The sequence below is a fragment of the Rattus rattus genome, chromosome 3 (genome assembly GCF_011064425.1).
Source record: "Rattus rattus isolate New Zealand chromosome 3, Rrattus_CSIRO_v1, whole genome shotgun sequence".
NCBI classification, from domain to species: domain Eukaryota; kingdom Metazoa; phylum Chordata; class Mammalia; order Rodentia; family Muridae; genus Rattus; species Rattus rattus.
The window spans coordinates 189790318-189804979 of NC_046156.1; the positions used below are offsets into that span (position 1 = coordinate 189790318).

Below are 14662 nucleotides of genomic sequence, written 5' to 3' on the forward strand. Positions count from 1 at the left end.
CAGATCATGACCTCTTCATATTGGAATTGTCAAGGAGAAAAACTTTGCCATGACTTAGAAGCCCCTCTAGGAATAATGTGTCTACCACTTCAGCTCTGCCTTCTACGTCTCTCTGCTCATCTCATCACCCCGCACCCCCATCTGCCCCCTAAATACCTTGCTGACATTCTTCTGTCTTCCACACTTCTGCCACATGGAGCATGGTGCCAGCTCCTTCACTTCCCCAGGAAACTGCGTACGTCTCCCACCTGGTCTTCCTGGACTGGTCTACCTGCAATTACACCTTTCTCCTTCCCTAGTGACATGTGCTACCACTGAACGGCTTGCACACCTCCCTCTGTAGGATCCAGGCCATGCAGGAGCTTCAATCCTGTACCTGCCACTTCCCTGTCATAACAGTAGGAAGGTTACTGAATGGACCATCCACAACTTTCCTCATGTATTTCCTGTTTTTACCTAACTACACTGAATTTGTCCACATCGGTGGATATTTTTACCCGGTTACATGTCTTTTACTAAGTCTATTGGTTAAATGATTTTTCCATCCTCTGACCATTTATTGCCCTGTAAGTTTTTCAGCAATATAGAAAATTCAATTCTCCTCCATTACTTTGCTGTGCTATTATGTGACTACGGTGACCTCAGTTTTTATGCAGCTAACAACGAGTATTTGAAGGTCATGAAATATTTGCCACCCCCAAACTCTAGTTCTTATCCTCAAGTAACACAGCAAATAAAAGCTCCAATTAGAAGTCAACTCTTTTGCCTCTGGATGCTCTAAATACATTACTTCTATTTCTCCTTCCATTCAAATTTAGTCTCAGAATGTTTCCTAGCACCAGACCACTAGAGATGAGAACACAGGTACATGGGTTGGTTTGTCAGCGGAACTGCTGACGCCACAGAACTGAGGGGCTAGAGGTACAGCACTGTGGCCCCCCATCACTCTCAGCAAAGCTCCGTGAGATGTCTACGCACTCCCTGCAAGGACGGTCTGTAAGAACAAGACTTTGTTTTCACCAGGGAATATGGTCACTTCCTGGCAACCGGACGGCATATATATATCATCTTCCTTTGATGCCACAGCTGCCTTTTGGCAGTCTACCTCATATGCAATGTCCCAGTGCTCACATAAACCTACATTTGCCCATAACAATATGAACTATTGCAAAATCGTAAGCTTACAATAGAAGAGGCAATTCTGTACCACTGCATAGATTTTACTCTGTAACATCACACAGGGTTGATTTCTCTAGGCAATAATTGGACTTCTGATGTCACCAGGGACTTATCTTCACTTCTACTTACTAGCTCAAGTTCTTGACATTTGTAATCTACCTTTAAGAACAGATGTTAAACTAAAAATATTTTAAAAGGGGATGTCTTCTGAAAGTGGAGATCCTCATAACAATAAAACCACAGGACAACAAAAACAAAAAACACCCCCCCCAAAACCCCACCCCCTCTTGTTATTTCTATATCTGGGTATGTATCCATATTCAAACAATTGGAAGTCTTTCCAAGAAATATCTCCCGAGTTAAAAGCAGCATTGTTGACACCAGCGAAAAACAGAGGCAGCTGGGACACATGTCCATGGACGGATGGATGAGTCAACAATGTAGTAGATCTGTATGACGAGATGAAGTGCAGCATTAAAAAGCGGGGAATTCTGGCCCGGGCTCCAACACGGATGAAGTGGGAAGACGGCAGTAAGAGAAATAAGAAGACAAATTACTGCATAGATTCACTTAGAGGAAGCATCCAAAGCAGTTAATTGCTAACAATAGATTAGACTGGTATTTACCAGGCATCGGGGGAAGGAGTTGTTACTTGTTCCATTCTGTAAGCTTGAGAAATTTCTGGTGATCTGCTATAAAGTAACATTAAAATTTTGCACCAAACTGTACACTTAGTACATTTTGTGCTATTCTAAAATGCAGACAGATACTATATATTCACCTTTATGAATACAGGTTTTTGGTAGTGGTAGTGTGTAGTACGGCTCTATATTGAATCTATAGAATTTACCTTATAATTTTCTTTAAAATCACATTCCCTCAAAAAGCCTTACAATCTTAGCATTTATTAAACACACAAAGTACTTAGCACCCTAAATTATAGTCACTAGTCAGGGAGAGATGATGAACCGTACTGCACAGTCGAAACCAGTTTGGCTACCGTGTTTTTATCTTTGAGGTCCTCTCATTCATACCTGTCTTCGACACCAAGCAGACAGCAAGATCTGGGCTCTCATTCTGTTTGCCACAGTATGTACCTCTAGGGCCTAAGGAAGGGCCTGGAACACAGCGCCTAAGCATTTGGAGGATGAACATAGTTGTTTTAAACATTTAGACGCAGTCATAGTCAGCCAATAACCACGCAATTCAAGTGTAACAAGGTAGATATACCATAAAGGAGGCAGAATCAACTTTCAAAAAACTAATTTTAATCAAAACAAAAATTGTTGATCATTAACAAGTTTATAAAACAGTGATTTAGTTACATAAATAAATTGATATCAGTGTATCAAATCTTACTTTCAACTTCATGAGCATGTTTACATGAGTGAAGAAGTACGACCTTTTTTTTTCTTTTTACCTATTATAATAAATAAAATGGAGCGCATGAAATAGTTCTTCTAAACAAAAATACCTACAAACATACCTCTAGCATGTTTTCTAATGAAGGGAACAAGAGACACGGGACAACTTTTGCACCAAAACATAAAGTTGCTTTAAAAAGCACAAGGTTACAGAACCATCAGCTAAAGTAAAGACACTACACTGTAACCAAGGTTGGTATTTTAATAATATAATGAACAGTTTGGTAGTTAGATCTCCAGTTTGGTTATTTTAAAGCATTAAGACAAGGCAAGATAGAAGGCTGCTTTGTTTGAGTAATTCTAGAGAAAATAAAATATATTAAAAAAAAGAGAGAGAGAACTGAAAAGTATTACAGTCATACCTACACAACTTTCTGTCCTGCACAAAGTCAAAATACCTATGCAGAATAGATATATAATATATATAATGTTATCTGTGCACAAACGTTAGCTTATTAGCTCACTGCAAAGGCGTAATGTATCATGTCAATTGTTCTGGAAAACATTTTGCGTTTTGTGTCAAAAGGATATTTGAGTTTCCTAGGCTGGGAGGCACGAACCCCAGTTCTGGCGTACTGCATGTTCTTAGTGCTAAGGCTGGCTGCTCCGGCTGTGTGTTGCCCCTCTTTATTCCAGTGCCTGTTACAAGCATGTGTGGTGTAGTGGTTGTTGGTGTCTGTGTGTATACATATACATACGTATACAGAAGCTGTATAGATATATATACGTATAGAATCTTCCCGATAGATCTCAGTCCAACTACGCAGGCGGTAGGTGGCTCTGCGTTAACGCCCAGCATGAAGTTCACTGACTGAGCCCACCCCGAAGCAAGGCGCACTTCTAGTCCTTCTGATAGGTTTTTCTCTCCATTTTTTTGTTTTTGTTTAAAACCAAGCTACTGCAGCTTCAAGTATTTTTGCATTACATAGAATATTTTTTATAAATTAGTTAATGTTATATTTTCAATATTCAGACATATACTATAATATATATACAGTACAATAAATGCTCTCATTCTTTTTTTTTTTTAATTTTTTTGGATAAATCCCTGAGAATGTATGTTGACAGTCGCTAAGTTTCCACATGCACAAGCATCGTGTGCCATGCTTCTGGACGAAGAGCACTGCAAAGCCACGTGGGTCAGCCCCTCACTACTAGTACTTGGTTTTGTTGGTCTGTTAAATATGCTGAGAATGTGAGGATGAGTCACAGAGGGGTAAAGCTGAATCCATTCGAGGTACTTATCGCAGGATGGAGGTGTTCTGTTCGGTTTTTAAAGCCATTTCAATTATTTTTTTTTTTTTGAGGCTGTGAACGTATACAGAAAACAGGAGAGCTATGTGGACTTTGGCCACTTGACAACATATACTCAGTGTAAACCAAACCTTCTCAACCTCTCTCACACAAACCAATAATAATAATTAAAAAAAAGAATTAAAAACCAAAGAAAGGAAAAGGGAAAAACTTAAAAACACACAAACTTTCACAACATGACAATTTAGTCTGCAAACGCAATATAACTATACACATATAATACCGGTGTGGCTCTGTTCTTTAAGTTAAAAAGGGTACAAAGGCAGGCTCAAGTAAAAACAAACCATCCCTCCCGCCCCCACCCCCTCCCCATTCATACAAGTTCTATCAACCAAACCTCTCCCGAACCAACATCATCAGTTTCTTTTTGCCTTTGTAGATTTGTTTCAGGTTGTCAATAAACTGTGTAAACTGAATGTGTCCATCGTGTGCCATCAGGAAGGTCTCTCGGGCCTTGCTGAGGAACTCTATAAACTCGCTGTAGTGCCGGGGACTGATGTGTGTGAGTCGCGAGTGCGTCGTGTTGATGTAGGCCCCGATCGTGGCATCCAAGAGCTGCCGCAAGGGGGCTTTGTCCAGTGACATGAGCTTGCCAGAGTTCCTCCTTCCATGAAGTCCCACCATGCCAGGAGTGGTCAGAGTGCACCTGCGCAAAATGTCTGACAGTACGGTTGCGCACTTGACGCTCTTGACCACCAGAGGTATTATAGCTGCAAGCTCATTCTTACCCAGGGAGTGACTGAGCGCACAGGCCCACAGCACGTCGTTAATGGCAGGGTGTGTGTCCTGATTATAGCTCAGGTTGAGATGGGTCATGGCCAGCGTCGCCAGCTTGTAGGCCCTCATGGGGTACCCACGGTGCTCCATGTACCGTGCTATTGTAAAGAGCTGTGTGTAGCTCATGCCGGTGGTAGCAGCATCAAGGACGATTTGGTACGCCGTCTCAAAAGCTATGTGATCCTTTTCACAGAGGGTCAGTGCAGAGAGGGCGCAGTTCTGCGGGTCCTTCATGGCGCACTGCAGTGCCAGCGTCCGGGCACTGCTGGCCAGCTTCTCCTGCTGGTGGCAGTCCAGGTGGAGGCGGACTATGGTGCTGTTGGACATCACAGTAGTTGCAACAATACTTGTGGCCTCAGTGGGAGTGAACAGTGTAAACCAGCTCTGCATGATGCTGTCCAGGGCATAAACGCCTGCAAGGGACACAAACAAACCCCATTACTGCTAACAGGAAGTCTGGGTAAGGAACACAAACAAACCCATTACTGCTAACAGGAAGTCTGGATAAGGCTCTGCTTGCACTTTCACAACTGATGCTCGCACTGGTGACCATCGCAGAACAGGAGCTAGACGGACACCCTGCAGGTACTGTGCCGGGGAGCAGCCTTTTACAATGAGGTTACATGCATTGTTATTCTGTGAAATGCCCGAAAGGAACATGAACTGCCCATAATAAAGAAGCAATCCTCTTGGTGGCTGGTATTTGCACTGCGCCGATTGCCATTTCAGACAACGGTTTTTTTTACTAATGAGCACTCGTTCACTGGGGCCTCTTGCCAATCATGTACCACAGAACTGGAGGCCAACAAAATAAAAAGATGGGGCAACTCTCCCACAAATAGGGACTTCATATATGTGGTGTGGTATGTTTAAGTTTAAAATATATACAGCACAAAACTTTAAGACCTACAATCAAGAAACTATCACCCAGACTCAGGAGAAACAAGAGTGAACAGAAGTGGACCCTGTCTAACCACCTGTACCCAAGGGCTCACCACACAAGGTGGCTGTCCACCCTGCCACAGCGGCAGGGGAGCGCGCACCTATTCCAAAAGCCCTGTCGCCTCTGTATTGTTTCAGCACCAGAGCGCTTTAATAATTGAAAGGGAATTTTCACACTGAGGCCAAGTTTGCGACGGTTGAAATAGCCTGTTACACATGAGGGAAAGAGGAGGAAACAGATTTTACAGTGACTCCTGTCAGAATCTCAAGGCAGTGTCTTCTCAGTAAGAGATGTGCTTCCTTCCAGGATGCAAACAGGAAGAAAGGCAGCCTAAGCAGCCATGGCAGCCTGTCAGTGCTGTGCACTTTTCTGGGACACAGCAGTTTTTCAAGTCCCACAAAGGGGAAACCATAGACTTCAAGGCCCCATAAGTCACAGCTGATGGACAGTCAGGGGATTCTTTTATGGCGGCTACAATTCCTCACACACTTCAAAGTCCATCTGGATCACACAAGGTGATCATCCTCTCCCTCAGAGGAATTAGGTGGCTACAGGAACTGCGTGCAAACTGCTCACTCACTGATTCCCTGCACTTCAAGTGAGAGGCTGGAGCTGCCCCCAAGACAGTTTAGAGGCTCTGTGCAACTAGGGGTAGGGTCTGGAGAAGAGAGTCCCTGCTGTGTGCTAGAGGGCACAGGGGTTTCTCATAACGTGAGATGAAATCCTATCACGAGCACCCATGATGCTTCTCCTCCAAGTTACCCACCGACTTCAGTAGCACATGTCACCAGCCACCGCACCATTTCTCGCCGTCGCCAATTGAGGGTTGACAGTGTCATTCGCATAACCTAGAAGAGCAGGGTAACAAACCGTTTTCAAGGTAATTTTATGTCAGTGGGGAAAATCCCCAATTCATCTCACAGTATAAACTATTAGGTAGGCTCTACTCCCAGGGGCCCAGTAAGCACTTGGATATTAGAGCAAAGATCTACGGTCTGTCTGGAGCTGTCCTTGGCTTCCCCCAGTTGGTCTTGCCCTGACCTGGGAGGCAGGCCACTTAGTACGTCTGGTGGGTCCACTAGCCACATGTAGCACGTGGCAAAGTCATTCAATGTCTTTTCTTGTGTGAGTCAAAGGATGAGGTTGAAAAATTCAGCCCTTGGCTGTCTCATCTTTCCTAGCACTAGTATTCTAGGATGATTTCTGAGATTTCTTTTGAATTCATCAAGAGGGGCATGGATGGGTAAAGATTGCTTTAGAACAGTAACTCTGGTTCCTCCTTCAGTCTCTGATTGCAACGGTCAAGCACATCTATGGGAAGAAGCCATCTTCGGGATCACTGCTGATTTCTCCTGCTCCTACATTCTAAGAATTTCCAAGACAAAATTATCCACCTTCTTATGTTCATAGCATGTCTAGTATCTGAACACCCTAAAGCCTTAGACAGGGCCCATGGAATTTTTTCTTGGGTTCCAGAAAGAGTGAGGCAAGGGGTGAGCTTTCAACAATTTGCTGTTCTAATGAGCAGGAGCACAGAGAAATGACATTAATGTTCCTTTCTGCATCACACCTCCAACAATTTATAACAAAATAAGCCAAATAAGAAGAATTTATGTTTAAGAAAATAAATTCTGAACCATATTTAAAAGCAATCTCAGCATCTTGGTTTACACAGTACCTCATGCTACAGTGGTGCATGCATTTCCCCACTGCATTAAACATTATTAATACATCACTGAAAGGAAGAATCGATAACTTAGAGAACAAGTCAATAATCTAATCAGGGCATTCTAATTCCCACGCTTCGGTAGGGTATAACTACTTTTTAATGAGTGAGAACACAAATGCTAGCATAGGCTTTACAAATGAAGTGAAAGCAGTTGCTGGTTTGCAGAGTATCCTGGGCCGGACTCTGAGGACAAGGGAGCATCGCCTGTGTGAAGGACTCCACATATCCCTGTGCTGCAGCCATTGCAGGCAGGACCAGGCTGGTCGCCCTGTCTTTTACCCAGTTCTCTTGGTGGTATAAAAAGGAGACAGAACCGTCCAATGGAAACATCAATAAAAATTCATGCTGCCTCTAAAAAGTCAGCCCTTACAACTGAGTCTTTCCTGCACGTGCTAGCTTTACTCAGGTCTCTGGTCGGCACTAACTTTCCACTCATTCACAAAAGAAATAGAAATCTTAAAGCTGTAAGTCAGGAAAAAATGCTTTTAAGGTTGAGGAATACACATAAGGATTCTAACTGTGCGGTTGCCTTAGCTGGGACTAAAACTGGCTGAGCTGAGGCGACCAGAGCTCTGAAAGGTGGTGCTGTCAAAAAGTCCAACACACTTGGGCTCTAACGAGTCACTAAAAGCTAAGACGGAAACAGCCCTGTGAGGCTGCTTAGCAGCAGCTCTGGTGCCCAAGAAGGACCAGCAGTACCTGCAGGCCCAGCTCCAGAGACACTTTCAAAAGAGTGATGTCTGGCAGACTGTCCATGAGAGTTGCTATTTTAAATGCATCTTGGGCAAGCTTGAAGATGTGTGATGAGGAGTGGATGTTTTTCTGGATGGATTCTAATACTGTCTCCAGCCTCCGAACATCGCCTGTAAGGAACAAGGGAAAGTCAAATCAAATAGAGTCCAATGTAGGCAAAGCAATATAGAGAAAAGCCCTGGCGACCATGCCCAGGAGCAAACCCGGAGGACAAAAGGGGACACCACGGGACGAAAAGCCCATGTTCCCTTCCCTGGGAGGCTCATAGCCCGCACAGGTGCTATGACTAAATGTCCCACAGCCACTGCAGGGCGCATACATCTCAGCTCCACGTAACGATCGATCGGCCAAGTTACCCCTCTGCCAGTGACTAAAAGCACTTATAAACTGGAACTAACCGACACGGGGGAACAACAGCTCTTCTAGCTTCTGCAAAGGTATTGTAGTGACCACTTCAAGGACAACAAAACTAGCCAAATCTTTTGTTCTTCTAAATCACAATGGTTTAATATTTTTAATTGGGGGCAGGGTGTTGCACAGTAGGTAACATGATATAAATGAAGATGACACCAGGCTCAAATGAGCAGCACCCATTTGCCTCAGGGGTAAAGCATGAAGTTAATATCTTTAAAAAGATTCTCTGAGACTTATTTGATAGTACTACTGTGGAGAATTTGATTTAAATACAACGATGATAAAAAGGTTTTCTGGGGGAAAAGGAAAGAGTGCAAACCACTAAAATGATGAGGTTTCTAGATATCACACTACCTTTGGCTGCAGTTAGCATGGTGGATGCCAGCTCACACTGCTGGGATTCAATGTGGCTTAAAGTGAACCAACGAGGGTATCGGTTGGGAACAACTGACGCAATGTGGTGGGGGCGGGAGAGGTCTCCTGTCGGAGCAGTAGATTCCAATACTAGTAACCTGTAATGAGAAAGGAAGGAAGACCATCCTGTCATTATTGGTCCATTACCCTGGCCACAAGAAACCAGCCTCATGGGTGGATGCTTATGGAGATGAACACTGCTTGGGGCCTGAGATGGGGGAATTGTATGGCACTCTTCCTTTGATTCCTAAGCCGCAGCAGTGAAAAAACTGCATGAGATTCAGGAACATTGGACCCAAGAATTATGAAATATGAGCTTTAATCTCCATGAACTATTTTTTAATCTTATCACTCATTAAAAACTAAAACAAGATTAAAATGGATATTTAAGACCAAGACTGCAACAGAGAGCAGTATATAAAGTCTTAACTTGTTAAAACATAAAGGAAAGGAAAATAAAATGGGCTCCTTTTCCTACATTTGTATGTTCTAACGGATATTTTTTCCTGTGATGTCAGGAATTTGAAGTCAACCTAAGTTTTATCAACCAGAGGCTGAACAGAACTGAACGGGAATTTAGTATGATTCTGACTTCAATCTATGTTGACAATAAACAACTCTTAAAAACAAATCACATTGGTAACTTCTTCCAGAGTAAGTACCAAAGAGATCAGCAGCTTAGTTCTAACTGGAACAATGCCTTGAGAATTATCAACACATTGGCTTCATCCAGCCCCCTAGTTTAGGGACTGTGAAGTAAGAGCTGGGGACCCCTGAGAGTTATCGGAGTCAGAGAACAAAGCTCATCCCAGGGCTGCTCAGACAAGTCAAATGACTCCCTCTGTTTCTATCTAGGGTCAGTGAGATTTTACATTAGGAAGCACTGCAAGTCCTCAATGGAAGAGTAAGAGAAAGGACTGTGGGAGCTGAAGGGGTTTGCAACCCCACAGGAAGAACAATAATAGCAACCAACCAGACACCCCAGAGCTCCCAGGGACTGAACCACCAATCCATGGCTTCAGCCGCATATGTAGCAGAAGATGGCATCGTCGGGCATCAATGGGAGGAGAGGCCCTTGGTCCTATGAAAGCTTATTTCCCCAATGTAGGGGAATGCCAGGGTGTTGAGGTGGGAGTGGATGGGTGGGAGGGAGAACAACCTCACAGAAGCAGGGGGAGGAGGGATGGATAGGGAGTTTCTGGAGGGGAAACTGGGAAAGCGGATAACATTTGAAATGTAAATAAAGAAAATATCCAATAAAAGAAAAGAAAGAGAGGGGGCGGGGGAGCGCAAGCAAGCACTACAAGGTAGAGGATCAAGAGGTGAGGATTTCTGCAAGGTTGTTATTCAGCTTTTAAAAGAATCCAAGAATGCTGCTCTCCCTAACCAGAAGCTTGCTGGAGTTGTCCTGAGAAGTTGAGAAAGTAAGTGAGGAGCTGTCCTTTCTTGACCCCTCTCTCAGGTGTAAGGAGAAGCCTGCAGCTCCCTCTCCCTTCCTTCCATGTTTCCTGGCATCCTGCAATGACCTGGTGCTTTTCCTATGCCCTGTCCATGAAAGGCCTTCTGCAGGGTACCAGGAGCAGGTAAGAGGGCAGAGGAAGGCAGTTCCCCGAGCCCTGCTGGTACCCCAGGTATCATCAGGACAGCAGATTCCTTTACACATGCCACCATGTCACCCTGCTGCTTTAGCCTGGTAGTAGCAGCAGTACCTGGTGGCATAAGCATATTAAGTTTCCTCTGAGTGGAAGTCCTAGGATTAAAATAAGTATACAGACAACATCTGTCCCCCAGAAGACTACTAAAATGGTAATGTCAGCTTCTAAAAAATGGGAATTTAAATCCACTTATGAAAGTGGACTCTAAACTATAGACCAATGTGGGGGGGTTGCTTATGTTAGTTATTGATTTACTTTTTGGCAATTTAAAGATCAACAGAGTATTAGAAGATTCCTCTAGTGAATTACTAATATCTCCTGTGGACAAAAGTGCATGTAATTCACACACACACACACACACACACACACACACACACACACACACACACACCCCACACAGGGAGAGAGAGAGAGAGAGAGAGAGAGAGAGAGAGAGAGAGAGAGAGAGAGAGACACAGAGAGACACAGAGAGACACAGAGAGACAGAGACAGAGAGAGACAGGTAGGCAGGCTACCTTAACCCTGCACAAATGTAATGGCACAACTGACTGGCACATGTTCTCACACAAACGTAAGGTAGATGTAAGAGTGACTTTGGTGACAGCGGTCATTCTTGGGCAGATTCATGTGCCAATCTTATTTCCATTACAGACAAGGATGAAAGTTTCTTCTCATGGAATCAAACATTCTGAAGCTTTTAGATCTACACAGGGCTTGGCTTTAAATCTATTATTATAATATATAATATGAACTTTCCACTAAAAACACAAGAGTGATTTATTATGTAAGAGAGGAAAAGGGAAAAGGCTAAAGCTTTAAGAATGGCAGCTGTTCCCTTCAGGCTCTTCAAGTTGAATAGGTTACACACAAGATTTAAAAGCAGGCTCTTAAGAACACATCAAAAAGTATCAACCTTGAGCAAATTCATGATAAAAGCAATTATTTGGTGAATTAATTTTTCAACGGAAGTGAGAAGAAGCAAGTGAGCTGGCAGAGACTATTTTCACTGCCATGACCAAAAATACTGAGGAGGGGACGGGAGCAGTGGAGCTAACAGAGCAGAGCCTGAGGGATGCCTGGCTTGGACTCCTTTAACATGGCATACGCCGCCTGGCTCCCAGCTGTGCACCGCTGCGTCCTAGTAACACAGGCCTTCCTGGACTGCAGCTGCCACGTGGGCTCTCACTGTCAGACTCGCTCTAGGGCTTTCCTTATTTTACTCCCAAATTCTAACACTAAGAGAAGAGGTATGATGGCCATAGTCTAACGGCAGCTAAGAAAAGGATGCTCCCCTTACAGCAAAATTGAAACACAGCCAACACATTGCCTCAGAACAATCCAGGGAGCAAGTAAACGATATCTTTAGCTTCTCTGTTGCCTGTAAGAGACATGACTGAGTATGAGGTCAGCTAAGAATCATTTCTCCCAGCAGGAAAGGCGAACTGCCTTGCAGGGCTGGGCTGGGGATACGTACCGCATTGCTCTCAGTGCAATTTTGTATGCTAATTCAGCATCATGAGGTAGGAGAGAGGTGAAGAGATACTTGGCAAATGTGTGCATTGGAACACTCTCCCGATGGATTATTTCACCTAAGCCACTGTATGGACCAGCTGTGGAAGAGAACATATAGAGTTTACATCCAAAAGAACAGACTAGTAGCCCCTATGAACTGTATTTAAAATTCTTTGTGCAAATTTACAGCTAATAGAGTTAAGAATTTGAACTAAGTAACAGTAAAAAAAAAAAAAAACAAACAAAAACAAAAAAAAACAAAATGAAAAAAACCTTAGTCAAAAGGCTCCTGAGGACACAGGACCCAATGTAGGCTTTAAGTCACCAACAGTCCCTCAAGTGTTCCACTGCTAAAACAGGAACCTGGGACCCAAGGAGCAGAGCTCACACAACAAGGACCTCCCATAAAGAGGCCCTCGGAAGCACACTCTGCAGAACTTGTGTTAACCAAGGAGCCACACATGGAAATGCACAGAATACTGCTTAGCGTTGGCCCTGAGTCTTGACTGACAGACAGGCCACATCCAGAAGAGAGCTCGGTCTCACATCTGGGAGGAGGCCTCAGCTCAGCCTCAGTATGCTACTGTTTCTCATAAGAACAAACAGTAATTCCATAAAGTGATTAATAAGTTGCTCATTTGGTATTCACTATAAGCAAAAGAGAAACATTAAAATAATGAAAATGTACTCTTCTGGGCTCCAGCAGGCCAATTTTGAAAGCAAAATCACATTTAAGCTGTCAAAACTCATTTCTTAGTAAATTCTGACAGGTGCGGTGGCAGCACTGGTCCCCTGTGAGCTCCTCAAATGCTTCTCTCAGAGGAAGTTCAGGCCTCAGCTTTGAAAGGAGACCACAGTGGTTAGCACTTAGGTGTTCCGAGGTTTAGTTACTGTAAAGTGTTTAATAAATTGGTTTCCATGTCACCTTTGGGTAACATTTGTTTCATGATTTTTAAAATTATGAGCCATGACACTACTGCTCAGAGAACACAACACATTTGTTTTCCGTTAAAAAGAAAAAACACTCTGGTGAAGAATTTAGAATTCAAGAAATGCAGTTCAGAAGAAATGGGGATACACGTTTATTGAACTCAGTTTTGGGTAGGAGCATGGTATATTCTAGATCATTCTAGAATGACCTAAAAGTTTTTCTGTGATTCAATTTTCAGGTTAGTATTTTTTAAGTTATTCTCTATTTAAATATTTTGAAAATCATAGACAATTCATATTTTAGCCTTAACTATAATCCATGATGACTTTCTAATTGTGCCAAATCTACTAATCTCCGTAAGGCATTCAGAGTACTTAGTAATACAGTATTTGTGAGAAGCAGATACAGTGATATATAGTTACCCTTTGCTCACAAAGTAAGTTGCATTACTGAAGTTGCTGTGATGAACTAAATGCTTATGAATCTCCAAACTCAGACAGCGGAAGTCCTGCCACAATGTGAACACATTTTCAGACACACGCTATCAAAGAATTACACTTACATGAGGTTCTACTGCAGCGCCCCAAAATGACGGGACTAGTGCCTTTTTACTCTGCCATAAACTAACTCTTCAAGCTACAATAATGGCCAGCCTGGCAAAGTGGTACAATCCTGGTAGAGCTGTCATGGAGTAAACAACCAGTTTCCGACTAGATTTAACCTTCTCTATAAGTCAACCCTATCCTGGGTCTAAGAACCAGGCCTATGCAAGTCACAGGCCTCAAGGGAGAGCCGACCATCACTTGGCTGAGTGAGTCTAGTATTAATTGACTTCTAGTGACCTATCATTACAACCATAGACTAGTGAATCATTCGGCCCTCACCACAGACGTTTCTTTTTTTAAGTAAATGGCAATTAACCGTGACCCACGACTGGCCGAAGTGGAGAGAGTAAAGGGCTGGAATGACCAGCCCTAAATGGGGCGTGTATCTCACACCTCTTCCTGCCAGGGATTAGCAGCCACTGTGGAAGTGGAAGCAGAGAGGCTGTGACAACTGTCAAGAATTAGCCTTCTGGCAACAGCAGTGCAGCTGGACACAGGAACTCACAGCAGCTACGCCGGCAGGCATAAGAACCTGGGGAGTTCCAGCCAGATAGAATTCCAGCATGGCATAGGGGAAGAGAAGGGTAGTACTCAGTCCTACCCCAGCTAAAAAGCTACTAGCGGGTTGGGGATTTAGCTCAGTGGTAGAGCGCTTGCCTAGGAAGCGCAAGGCCTGGGTTCCGTCCCCAGCTCGAAAAAAAAAAAAAAAAAAAAAAAAAAAAAAGCTACTAGCAACTCATAGCTGCCGGAAGGGGTAGAGTCTCGTTTCTCTCAGAGCATGGCTCCTGGTAGGCTCACCACGCTGCAGTGGAACGTCACACACCCACAGTACAAAGCGGACTTGAGTTTTCTTTTAAGAGGACACAGAGTTGGGTGGGTAGGGAAAAGTGGGGCAGGGACCCGGGAGGAGTTGAAGGAGGAGAGTGAGGAGAACTAACTTTTAGGAGGGGAGGGAGGAGGGGGGAGGAAGGATGCCAAATGGCTTGCTCTATCTCTGTCAGGTAAGGACAGA

General features: G+C 43.7%; 1 protein-coding gene across 1 annotated transcript in view; it reads right to left on the bottom strand.

Annotated features, from left to right (window-relative positions):
• Nucleotides 1-2425: 2425 nt before the first annotated feature.
• Zswim6 (zinc finger SWIM-type containing 6) overlaps nucleotides 2426-14662 on the bottom strand; it is a 192906-nt gene continuing 180669 nt past the window's right edge. Inside the window, 5 exon segments of the mRNA XM_032898917.1 lie at nucleotides 2426-5107; nucleotides 6404-6485; nucleotides 8066-8229; nucleotides 8888-9045; nucleotides 12077-12212. Of these exon segments, the coding sequence (XP_032754808.1) occupies nucleotides 4245-5107; nucleotides 6404-6485; nucleotides 8066-8229; nucleotides 8888-9045; nucleotides 12077-12212 (1403 nt within the window). The 3' untranslated portion in view covers nucleotides 2426-4244.